This window comes from Ctenopharyngodon idella, chromosome 7 (genome assembly GCF_019924925.1).
Source record: "Ctenopharyngodon idella isolate HZGC_01 chromosome 7, HZGC01, whole genome shotgun sequence".
Lineage (NCBI taxonomy): Eukaryota > Metazoa > Chordata > Actinopteri > Cypriniformes > Xenocyprididae > Ctenopharyngodon > Ctenopharyngodon idella.
The window spans coordinates 21,849,136-21,862,384 of NC_067226.1; the positions used below are offsets into that span (position 1 = coordinate 21,849,136).

The following is a 13,249-nucleotide window of genomic DNA, read 5'->3' on the forward strand; positions in this document are numbered from 1 at the left end:
GCTAAACCGACCGTCTGCTAGCTGCCTCACGTTACAGAAGTCAGAAAATTCAGATAACTCTCAACACATAGAAACTCTTACACCTAGATATTTTCAAATAGAGACTGTGTCTGTACCCCGAATTAGTAAAAACAAAAAACTTCCAAACCCATTTAATGGTAAAAATTTAATTGATGTTCAACAAATAAAAAATAGAGATAATAATGCTAAACAAATGATAAAACTCGGGTTGTTAAATATTAGATCCCTTTCTTCAAAATCACTTATTGTTAATGATATTATCAAAGATAATAATCTAGATGTGCTGTGTTTGACAGAAACTTGGCTAAAACCGGACGATTACATTACTTTAAATGAGTCTAGTCCTCAAGGTTATGATTATCGACACAATGCCCGTCAGAAAGGCAAAGGGGGAGGTGTTGCTGTAATCTATAGTAATATTTACAGTATTAGTCAGAAGTCTTTCAAATATAATTCCTTCGAAACTATGGTACTTTACGTAACATTATGTAAGTTGACATTTGTGCTGGCTACTGTATACAGGCCACCAGGACACAATACAGACTTTATCAAAGAATTTGCTGACTTTCTATCAGAGTTAGTACTAGCTGCAGGTAAAGTCCTTGTTGTTGGTGATTTTAATATTCATGTAGATAATAAAAAAGACGCATTAGGATTGGCATTTGCAGATATTCTAAACTCTATTGGTGTTAGACAACATGTGTCAGGACCCACTCATTGTCATAATCATACTTTAGATCTAATATTGTCACATGGAATCGATATTGATGCTGTTGAAATTCTGCAGCAGAGTGACGACATCTCAGATCATTATCTAGTCTCGTGTATACTACATTTAGTCAAGGCGGCTAAACTGCCTCCATGCCATAAATATGGTAGAACCATCACTTCTACCACTAAAGATTGCTTTATAAATAATCTTCCTGATCATTTTCATCGCCTTAGCATACCAGACAGCTTAGAAGACCTCGATGTTGCAACAGAAACTATTGCCTCTGTCTTTTCCAGCACATTAGACTCAGTTGCTCCTTTGCGTTTAAAAAAGATTAAGGAAATTAATCCAATGCCATGGTACAATGACCACACTCGGGCCCTAAAGTTAGCAGCCAGAAAAATGGAGCGCAGCTGGAAGAAATCAAAACTAGAAGTATTTCGTATTTCGTGGAGAGAGAGAATGATTGAGTACAGAAAGGCCTTAAAATCTGCTAGATCTGCCTATTTTTCAAAACTCTTAGAAGAAAATAAACACAACCCTAGGTATTTATTTGATACAGTGGCTAAATTAACAAGAAATAAAGCTTCAACTTCTGATGTTTCCAAAGAGCACAGCAGTAATGACTTTATGAACTTCTTTACTTGCAAGATTGATAATATTAGAGAAAAAATAATAACCATGCAACCGTCTACTACAGTATCGTGTCAGATAGTGCATTGTAGTGTCCCTGAGGAAAAATTCAATTCATTTACTGCTTTAGGAGAGGAAGAATTGTCTAAACTTGTTAAATCATCAAAATCAACAACATGTATGTTAGACCCTATACCGACTAAGCTATTGAAAGAAATGCTTCCAGAGGTCATAGACCCTCTTCTCAATATCGTCAATTCATCTTTATCATTAGGATACGTACCAAAAACTTTTAAGCTGGCTATTATTAAACCTCTTATTAAAAAACCACAACTTGATCCTAGAGAATTAGTCAATTACAGGCCGATCTCAAATCTCACTTTTCTGTCAAAAATACTAGAAAAGGCAGTATCATCACAGCTATGTTCCTTTTTAGAAAGAAATGGTATCTGTGAGGATTTCCAGTCAGGATTTAGACCGTACCATAGTACTGAGACTGCTCTCATTAGAGTTACTAATGATTTGCTCTTATCATCAGATCGTGGTTGTATCTCTCTATTAGTGTTACTGGATCTTAGTGCAGCATTTGACACTATTGATCACAATATTCTTTTAAATAGACTCGAAAATTATGTTGGCATTAGTGGAATTGCATTGTCATGGTTCAAATCATACTTATCTGACCGTTATCAGTTTGTAGTAGTAAACGAAGACATGTCATATCGATCACAAGTTCAATATGGAGTACCACAAGGCTCAGTACTAGGACCGTTACTGTTCACTCTGTACATGCTACCCTTGGGAGATATCATTAGGAAGCATGGCGTTAGTTTTCACTGTTACGCTGATGATACTCAGCTCTATATTTCTTCGCGCCCTGACGAAACTTACCAATTCACAAAATTAACGGAGTGCATAGCTGATATAAAAAATTGGATGACCAGTAATTTCCTACTACTAAATTCAGAAAAAACAGAGATTCTAATTTTTGGACCAAAAACTTCTTCACGTAATAACCTAGAATATTGTCTAACACTTGATGGCTGCTCTGTTAAGTCTTCGTCGTCAGTTAGGAACCTAGGTGTGCTCTTTGATACCAATCTTTCATTTGAAGGCCATGTTACTAGCATCTGTAAAACCGCATTCTTCCATCTTAAAAATATATCTAAACTACGACATATGCTCTCAATGAAAAATGCAGAACAGTTAGTTCATGCGTTCATGACCTCAAGGCTAGATTACTGTAACGCTCTACTGGGTGGTTGTTCTGCTCGCCTGATAAATAAACTACAGCTCGTACAAAATGCAGCAGCTAGAGTTCTTACTAGAACCAGGAAGTATGACCATATTAGCCCAGTTCTGTCAACACTGCATTGGCTTCCTGTTAAACATCGTATAGATTTTAAAATCTTGCTAATTACTTACAAAGCACTAAATGGTTTAGCTCCCCAGTACCTGAGCGAGCTCCTAATTCATTATAGTCCTTCACGTCTATTGCGATCTCAGAATTCAGGCCAGCTGATAATACCTAGAATATCAAAATCAACTGCAGGTGGTAGATCCTTCTCCTATTTGGCACCTAAACTCTGGAACAATCTTCCTAGCATTGTTCGGGAAGCAGACACACTCTGTCAGTTTAAATCTAGACTAAAAACGCATCTCTTTAACCTGGCATACACATAACACATTACCAATTTATATTTCCAAATCCGTTAAAGGATTATTAGGCTGCATAAATTAGGTCAGCCGGAACCGGGAACACTTCCTATAACACCTGATGTACTCGTTACATCAGAAGAAGAATGGCATCTACGCTAATATTAGTCTTTCTGTTTATCCCGAGGTTCACCGTAGTCAACCGGATCCGGGCCGTATCCAGGTGAGACCAAGGACCTGCACCTTGACACGACCACAACGCAGCCCTGAAGTATCAGCAGAGATTGAGTCAACTAGATCATCCCCTGTGAAGGCCTCATCGACACGACAGCCACGACACAGTTCCTCAACAACCGTCCATACCGGCGTGATGAATACGATCCTCAATTGGATGGAACTGAAATAAATACTTTTAATGTTGCGATCCTATTGGACTTATGATAGCAACCTGAATTGTAACAAAGCACTGTTGGCCAGAGGAGAACTGGCACCCCGACTAAGCCTGGTTTCTCCCAAGGTTTTTTTCTCCATTTTAACACCAATTTGCCACTTGTCTGCCACCTGATGTCACCTGATGGAGTTTGGGTTCCTTGCCGCTGTCGCCTCTGGCTTGCTTAGTTGGGGACACTTGACTTGACATTTTGATATTCAACAGTGCTTTTGATCTGCCTGCATTGACACCATTCTTTAAGAGCTGCTGTGCAGTCAAACAATGTACCAGTTATCAATGTAAAGCTGCTTTGACACAATCTACATTGTAAAAAGCGCTATATAAATAAAGGTGACTTGACTTGACACAGTCATGCAGAGCCAAAGCACAACCAAAACAATGTTCTTCTGCAAAATGCATGCAGTTTTGTTTTGTTTGCTAGAAGGCCTTTTACACTATGTAAAAGTTACATAGTATACCTTTATTTTATTTATTTTTTTTAAGTTTTTTGTGTTATCTTAAAATTGTAGCGAGGCTGTGAAAACAGTGAAATTTGACACAACGGCCAAGACGTGCATGGCATATGTTAGAAAAAAAGAGCAGAGTGAATGCAAGAAAGTGTCCTGCATAATCTGCCTCTGACAGACTGACAAATTGAATAGATTGCTGTGGACTGTGGGCTAGTGATGGGTTTATTTTTAATGTTATGAAAATAAAACAATCAATATATTGACTTAAACCAATGCCTTAAAATATAGTCATTTGCGGGCTTTTCACAACTAAAAATATATGCGATTAATTTGATTAATTAATAAGCATAGAGTATCATGTTACTAATTACATGAAAAATTTCATTCGATTGACAGCCCTAATTATTAGTGATACCATGACTCCTCTGGCAAGGTTTTAGAAGTTCATGAGTTATGACTGTGTTGAATTATACAGACAGCTGTTGGCTTAATCCTGAACATGTGCTTCAATTCCATATATTTTTTTTTTTTTTAAATATCATACCCTCTGGGATGAATACATTAAAATATTCATAATAAAATATGTAGGTCAATCACTTTAGCTCTGATGGGATATGATGTTCGGATTTTGGGAGTTCAGCTGCCATTGGAGCTAAACCACAACCACCTGTTAGGACTTCATTTCATCCCCCTCTCGTGTTCTTTTCAGCCCTCTATCGTCTGTCTCCTTATCACTGCTCTCCATGCCCTAAACCCCTCTTGTCCTCCATGCTTCTTTATCCCTTCTCCTTCACACCATCAGTTTATACTTCTCAAATATGTTCCCGCTCTCTCACACGCCCTCCAATCACATTCTTTCTTTCCAGTTTCTCTCTCTCATATTAAGCAATATAAACTCTATTAATCTCTTTCACCCTCGATACACCACAATCTCCTCCCGTCTCTATCTAAAACGCAACCTTTTCACAAACCACTTGACCTTAAAAGAAACCCACAGACTGCTCCACAATGCCATTGCTAGAAATGAGATGGCTAACATAATCACTATAGTACCTTTAAAATACCAAATGTTAAAGGACAGACTTCTGCATAATTCAGTTTAAAATTTAATTAAAATATGTGGTAAGATCCTCCCCAAAAGAGATTAAAACTCATTACTCCACGTTATAAACACTGCCTAAAGCATGTCCATCATCTGCCTGTATTCACTCATTCACTCTCTTTAAACTGTCTATCAGCCTTTCAATTAAATACCAGCTCAGATGCAAACACACACAAACATGCTCATTTACATCACAAATAACTTGGCTATGAATAAAATGACAAAACCTTGCACTTGTGCAAAACCTTGGAATTGTGTGAAAAACAAACACACACACACACACACACACACACACACACACACACACACAACATTGTACATATTTCTTATTGTCATTTGCAGAATGAGAACCTCTTTGTTATTCTCTTGGACACACAATGGCGCTATTCAAAAACCATTTAAATTATGCCTACATTTTCACTTAGAAAACTATTTCTAAGTACTTCCATAAAAGGAAAAAATATGCCTGGAGGTTTTCTAGAGGTTTTTATGGTCATGTTATGGATCACGCATGATGCAACGCAGCCAAAAGACTGGTGACCCTTAACCCCAGCTGTCAGAGGTCAGGATGCCAATCTAAAGTTAAACTATGATCTTTACTGATGTTTTAAAATGAGTTCAGGGTTGAACTACTAACATTGCCTATGCCAGTATTTCATTCTGTTTATTCAACTTCTTTTTCAAGTGGTTGGTGTATTAGAGCTGCGCAATAAAAATAATTTAAATCTTTTTTTCCTTTTTTTTTTTTCTTTTTTTTGCAGAGGTTGAGAATTTAAACAAATCACCAAATTACCTGTAATTACAACAGTTTCATCCAGGTTAAAACCGTTTTGTTACACTTCCATTTGCTGTGGTAAACAAAAATGAGTGCTGAAGAAACACTACCTGACACCAAAAGAAGCTTCAAAACAGAGCACTGTTAATAATTATTTTGTAATCTCTTGTAGTGTAGACATGTAAAGGTGTGGTCTATGGAAGTAAAATAACATCAAATGTCATTGAAACAAAAAAGCATCTTGAATTGCACTAATTGAAAAAAAAAAATGCATTGCATTAACAGTGCTTTCAATTTAACCCTTTAGAACCTGAAGCTAAAATAGGTTGTTTTCACATATTTTGTTTTGTTGACTATAAAATTCTAAGACAATGTGCTATCTTCAAGTGCAAGGTGTCATTTTCTTTTTCAGAACACAAATGGTTTTCAATAAATTACATTTAGTGACCATTACTGTGTCTGGTGAGATTGTAAAACATAATTTAATTAGACATTATTTAGAAAAAAATCATAAAAATCATGAACAAAAGAATCTAACACTTCAAAGCTGAAAATTTAACCATTATACATATATACATACACCGATCAGGCATAACATTATGACCATCTTCCTAATATAGTGTTGGTCCCACTTTTGCTGCCAAAACAGCCCTGACTCATCGAGGCATGGACTCCACTAGACCCCTGAAGGTGTGCTGTGGTATCTGGCACCAAGATGTTAGCAGCAGATCCTTTAAGTCCTATATGTTGCGAGGTGGGGCCTCTATGGATCGGACTTGTTTGTTCAGCACATCCCACAGATGCTCGATTGGATTAAGATCTGGGGAGTTTGGAGGCCAAGTCAACACCTCAAACTCGTTGTTGTGCTCCTCAAACCATTCCTGAACCATTTGCTGTGTGGCAGGGCGCATTATCCTGCCAAAAGAGGCCACAGCCACCAGGGAATACCGTTTCCATGAAAGGGTGTACATGGTCTGCAACTATGCTTAGGAAGGTGGTACATGTCAAAGTAACATCCACATGGATTGCAGGACCCAAGTTTTCCCAGCAGAACATTGTCCAAAGCATCACACTGACTCCGCCGGCTTGCCTTCTACCCATAGTCCATCCTGGTGCCATGTGCCCCCCAATTAAGTGATGCACACGCATCTGGCCATCCACGTGATGTAAAAGAAAACGTGATTCATCAGACCAGGCCACCTTCTTCCATTGCTCCGTGGTCCAGTTCTGATGCTCACGTGCCCACTGTTGCCGCTTTCGACGGTGGACAGGGGTCAGCATGGGCACCCTGACTGGTCTGCAGCTATGCAGCCCCATACGCAACAAACTGTGATGCACTGTTTATTCTGACACCTCTCTATCAAAACTATAGCATTAACTTCTTGAGCAATTTGAGCTACAGTAGCTCGTCTGCTGGATTGGACCACATGGGCCAGCCTTTGCTCCCCACATGCATCAATGAGCCTTGGCGTTGCAGTTTTGGAGATGCTCTTGGCCCTTGTCAAACTCGCTCAAATCCTTACGCTTACCCATTTTTCCTGCTTCTAACATATCAACATTGAGGACGAAATGTACTCTAGCTGCTTTATATATCCCACCCACTAACAGTTGCCGTGATGAAGAGATAATCAGTGTTATTCACTTCACCTGTCAGAGGTCATAATGTTATGCCTAATCGGTGTGTGTCTATATATTTTTTGTATATATATATATATGTTTTACTTTTTTGTGACACCGGGTTGCACAGTTTCCACTGGAGCCTTTTTTTCATATACAAGTTTACAAATGCAGGCATACATACGCATGCACACATACATACTAGGTCTGGGACAATAAATCGATGCATCGCAAATCAAGAAATGATTCTGGAGATTTTCTGAGATTTTCTGAATGCATTGCGATTCTCTCTCGAATCGATTCTGAGCTTAATTTTTAACAGCAGATGGCACTGCGTGCTTTAGAAACAGCCGTCCTCTCTCCTCTCTTCCAATTACTTACACACACACACACCACTTGAACCTTTTATAAAATAATCATTCATAAAGTTTGAAAAGGTTAAAGCGAATTACAAGGGTGTTTGCAGTGGGCTGTTTACATTAATCTTGCATCACAAAAGCATTCTGAGGTGCAAGTACATTATCATACTCAGTCGAATGCACGAGCACTCTTCATCGCTCTTCTTTGTGAGCATTTGAGTGTGCGGTTAAAAACTAGCCTACAGTGCCATCTGCTGTTAAAAACTAAGCTGAGAATCGATTCGAGAGAGAATCCTGATGTATTCGGAAAATCTCTTTTTCTTTTATTATTTTATGCAATCCAAAACATTCTAACCTTCCCGCTCTCCTCGAAAGGCGCTGTCATTTGCTGATTGAAAGCATGGAATTACTGTAATAAGCCGTATATTGCCGAAAAGCACACAATGACTACTGTTAGGAACAATTTGAATTATTTTGATTATTTTTCGACGATACACCTGGTTTAAAATGGTTAATGCTTTTCTATGGTTTGCATATTTGGGAGCTGAAATTCACAAATTTTTCAGTTAGTGCATTTGAACATGCTTTTTTTGTTGCAAAAACATAATTTTTAGTGCAATTCAACATGCTGACATTTGTCGTTCTTTTACTTCACATTTACCTTTGTTCTGTGAATTGTACCTTTGGTCACATTTACCTTTGTTCTGTGAATTTTTGTTCTCCTGCATAGGGGCTTATAACTCTGTTATAGGAATTAGCCACTAGGATAGTTCCCCAAGAACTAATTTCTCCCCCGGGCCATGTTCCTGGTTGCAGTGGGGCTAAGAGATGAAATCTTCTATGACAATTTTCAGTATTACATATCATTGAGGCCGGGAAAAGAACACAACCCTGCAGACAGCAGGTAAATGCAGTTATCGCTGTTTTCCATGTTTGTGAAGTAAATATATTTACACAGCTTTTTAAAAATGCCAGGTGCCGGTGTTTGACGTGTTTGACAAATCAAAGTACACTTACGTCAGTGATAGTTCCTTTAGACCTGGTTTAGACCTTACTCTGAAGTATGAGCTAATTTAGTTCCCCCAAAAGGAGTTCCTAGAGCTAAAGTCATTCCTAGTTCCTGCGGTGTGAACACAGCAAAGTCTGGGTACTTCAGCCAATAGTTCTAGGAACTATGAAAAGGTTTCTTCGGTGTGAAAGCCCCTATAGATTTCGCAGCGAATTCAAGCTGGTCACGTGAATTTGTCGCATTGACCAGAAAGCTGTTTAGTTTGAAGGTAATTTCTCTGTGAGCTGTGCTTCATACATTGCTACACTACTGACAATAGACAATTGAACTTTTTTCTCAGGTAATTTCACCAGAACTTCACATGAAGACTACAAGGCATAGACACAGTGTTAATAAGAATTCATTGTACTGTAGACAGCTTCGTCTTTATAATGGCAACTTTCGCAAGAATCGGCAGAACTGTTACAATTAATAGTCAATGTGAGGTTGATTTACTGAAGCATAACCAGCAAAAACATAATTCAAGGAGACATATCTCTGCTTGCTATGACATTCAGTTGCCATACATAAAATAAGTATTTTATAATATATAAATTCTATTATTATTCTGCCCTATAGTGTATAGAAAAGCAGGTGTGCTTCTTTGGAAATGGCCCTTTTTACAAAACCGACACCCTCAACCCTACTCTTTGAGAATAACCTTTCATATTTTATATGCTCTGCTTCCTGTTGTGTGTTGAAAGCACTTCACTGCAAGAGATGCAATGTAAAGAAGCAATTAGACAAATGGCATATACACTCAAGTAATGCACCTTCCTTTATCCATTTCAAGAAAACTTTAGACTATAGATTGAGTGTATTCATTAAAAAGTCCTCAAGCTATCCTCTATTTCCTGGATCCATTACAATGCGGCTGTGATCTAGATTCTATGCCAGTCCTCTATGCCCTGACTTTTCTCATTTTCTTCACTTCGACCTGCTTGGAGAGTACTTTGTCTTGTAAAAGTTCCAAAAAAGACTGTGGGACCGCTTTGAGGGTTTCTTCGGGCCTCAACAATACTCAGGAAGTCAGGCTGCTTGGTGTTTATGTGTGTCAGTGTGTGTGTCCTTTCTTCTGACCTACATTTGGAAAACCAGACTGGGAATGCAAGGTTCATATGTGGTTAAAATAAACATTAACTCTGCCAAGTAATTTTAATGTGGTCCTGCAATTTCTAAAGAAAGAAAAGGCAATACATCCCCAAAGGTTTCCAGTACAGTCAGACTCAGACTATGACTCCATGGCATTGGTTCATCTCAGCATTTACCAGAACAATCAGAGGGTGATAGAGATACCTGTTCCCTTTTCTCGGAAGATCTGTGGCTCAAGTCATTATTCAACTGTCTGAACTCACTTCCTGCACACTTCCTGGAGCCATTTTACCATTTACAGATAAATTCAGCACCACTCCCATATCTTCAAATTATTAGCTAGATCTAAATGCAGTTTTTTTTGCCATATATTTAATAGGATATGTATTCAGCATAGCAATTCGAGTTTGCAATAAAAATCTGTCAGCAGTATATTAAGGTATTGGATGTTTCTCTTGCATAATCGAATATGCTTATGCTCAAATTTTTAATAAAGGCTTTTTCTTTACTAAAAGTAGTCAACAAATGACCGCTGAGATGGGAATTATGAAATCTTCCAGTTAGTCAGTAAAAGTGTGAAAGAAATAAGTAATTTCAAAGATGGTGTGAGGGTACTGTCAGTGCCTTGTAATCAGATACATTACTTTTTTTTTTTTTCAATTATGTGTGAGTTAGTCATTTTAGGAGGTTACTTACTGATTCCGTTCAACTTGTAGAACCAATTTCAAGTCCTGGGCTGACACCAGTATCTCCCCCCTCTCTGGGAACTGGTCCTAATGAGAAGAAAATTACAGATTCATGTCAGAAAATCTTACTTTTTTTACATATTCAGATCAGTATGGTCCTAATGAGAAGAAAATTACAGATTCATGTCAGAAAATCTTACTTTTTTACATATTCAGATCAGTAAATCTTACTAATCTTACAGCACAACTGTTTTCAACATTAATAATAAGAAGTAATGTTACTTGAGCATAAAATCAGCATATTAGAATTATTTCTGAAGGATCATGTGACACTAAAGACCACAGTAATGGCTGCTGAAAATTCAATAATATTAACTGTAATTTCATGTATGTAATATTTCTCAATATTAATGTTTTACTGTATTTTTGATCAAATTAATGCAGCGAGAACCAAATGTTAGTGTAAATTTAAATAAATATACAAAATTTCAATGTAATGCTGACTTCAAACCCTGTAAGCGTTATGATTTAGAGATATTGTCAGTGTTTTTTAAAGCTTCAATAATATGGAAGTCAAATCCTCAGTAAAGAGCTCTCTCCAAAAAAAAAATTCAACCATGTCAACCAAAACAACTAGTCTTTTTGAAAAGAAAATTAGCTTTTTTTTGCACGCTTAAAGCCTGCCATAAAGGATAGACATTCTGTTGAAGCCAGCGGACCAGAGCTAGTGTTTAGCATGTGTTTGCTCTGCATGCCCTGCTTGTGGTTAGCTGTGCTAGCAGATAAAATGGGTAGGAGGCTGATGACTTTGATCCTCCATGTAAACCCTTTCCAAGAAGTCAGACATCAGTAGACATGAACTCCTCCCTCAAGCCATGAAAAGTCCTGCGATACAAATGGAAAATCTCTTAGTCCAGCGGCAACCAAAGTCAGTAAGATGTTCAACAGACCTTGGGGAGAATGCTGTATAAACAGTCCCCCTATAGGGACCACATATGAAATGACTGGAGCAGCGGTGAAAAGGGATGATTCCAAATGTGAAACATCTTGCTTCTAGCACATTCTGAGAAAGTAATTTGATGGTGGCAGTGTTTGTGAATTATTACTATCCTGCTTGCTATTGCTCATATAGCAAGATGGAAGATGATAAAACCAGCAAAAAAAAAAAAAAAAAAAGAACAATTAGACTTACAATGAAGGAGGGACTCAAGATATAACTAGGTACATGAAAGACCACCCAAGAAACACATAACAATTACCTTGGAAACTAACCACAACAGCCTAGAAATTTTGCATAGCCAAACCACCACTCATATTTTCTTTAGAAAATATAGCAACCGCATATAACAACCTAGGACCCACCCACAACTTTTGCATGGGCAAGAAGAACTCCTAATTTTTTTATAAAATGTAGCAATTACATAGCAACACCCTGCCAGTTTCTAATGCAACTGTGGAGGAATTATTGAAAAATAAAGACATATTTTCTATGTGAAGAGAGGAGATGCATTAGAAACCACAGGACTACACGTACAGACATCTGTCAGAATGTTCTATCCTGAGAGGGAGTTTCACTCCATGGGATAAAGGAAGGCGAGGAGGTTTGAGACAAGTTCACATCTCACAAATCAAACAGGGAAAGGTTGAGATGGAAGAAATGAGGAGTTGTGGAGGGGGTCACTTTTCCTGAACATGCAATCACTTGCCGACCCCAAGAGCTTCATGCCGCCAAAGGCTGGATTTATGCATGGGCATTCTAAGCATGTGCCTATGCTCACAATAATTATTAATATTATTATTTCATTCTAATGCTATGTCTGTAAGACAATTACTTTATGAATTAATAACATTTAAAATATCGTCACTGTCAGGCAGAAACCTTGTATCTCTATTTTTTGTCATTATTATTTTTTTCATTACTATCGGTCACCCTTTACCTCTGTCTGTGGATTTTCCAAATTTTTAACCAATGAAAAGTATTAAAAACAGCTTGTGACTAAACCTCATAGCTTCACTCGCTTCTTGAATCTTGAATGAAGTGTCGCACGCAGTTTGGACCGTCTGTGCTTGCTTGCAATGCAAAAGTAAATAAAGAACTTTTGAATAAGAACAATATACAGTATACTGTATATATATTTATATATATAAATAAATATACACATTGTATATATATATATATATATATATATATATATATATATATATATATATATATATATATAAGGAAATTGTTTTTGAACGATAAAGACAAGGTTGTTAATCCATTATATTTGCTTTTGCTGAAGCCATAAGCCTGCATTATTTCAGTTTATTCTTATTTTTATTAGCTTATTTTTGTGTTTAACAGTGGAATTCCTGGTGAAAAACTACATTACCCATGATGCTGTACAGAAAATGACAACAATCAGAGTTGAAAAAAGCAAAGCACGCCAAAATAGCTCTTTAGCTCCGCCCACTCCCAAGAAGCACTGCGAATGACGTAATCGAGTCGATCTCCCTACACTCTCAAAATACTGAAATGTTTGTTTTTATATGCATATTTTGCAATAAACTTAAAATATATTGTTTTTATACATATAATAAACATTTGTAAATGAGTAGTTTTATATTTCTCCATTGTTTTTAATTCAATTATGCTGTTTGCAGTG

General features: G+C 37.3%; 1 protein-coding gene across 2 annotated transcripts in view; it reads right to left on the reverse strand.

Annotated features, from left to right (window-relative positions):
* The window catches only part of adam19a (ADAM metallopeptidase domain 19a), a 100,240-nt gene that overhangs the window by 62,495 nt on the left and 24,496 nt on the right, over nucleotides 1–13,249 (reverse strand). For both annotated transcript variants that reach the window (XM_051899395.1, XM_051899396.1), the window contains exon 3: nucleotides 10,612–10,688. In XM_051899395.1, the coding sequence (XP_051755355.1) occupies nucleotides 10,612–10,688 (77 nt within the window). The remainder of the gene's footprint in view (nucleotides 1–10,611; nucleotides 10,689–13,249) is intronic.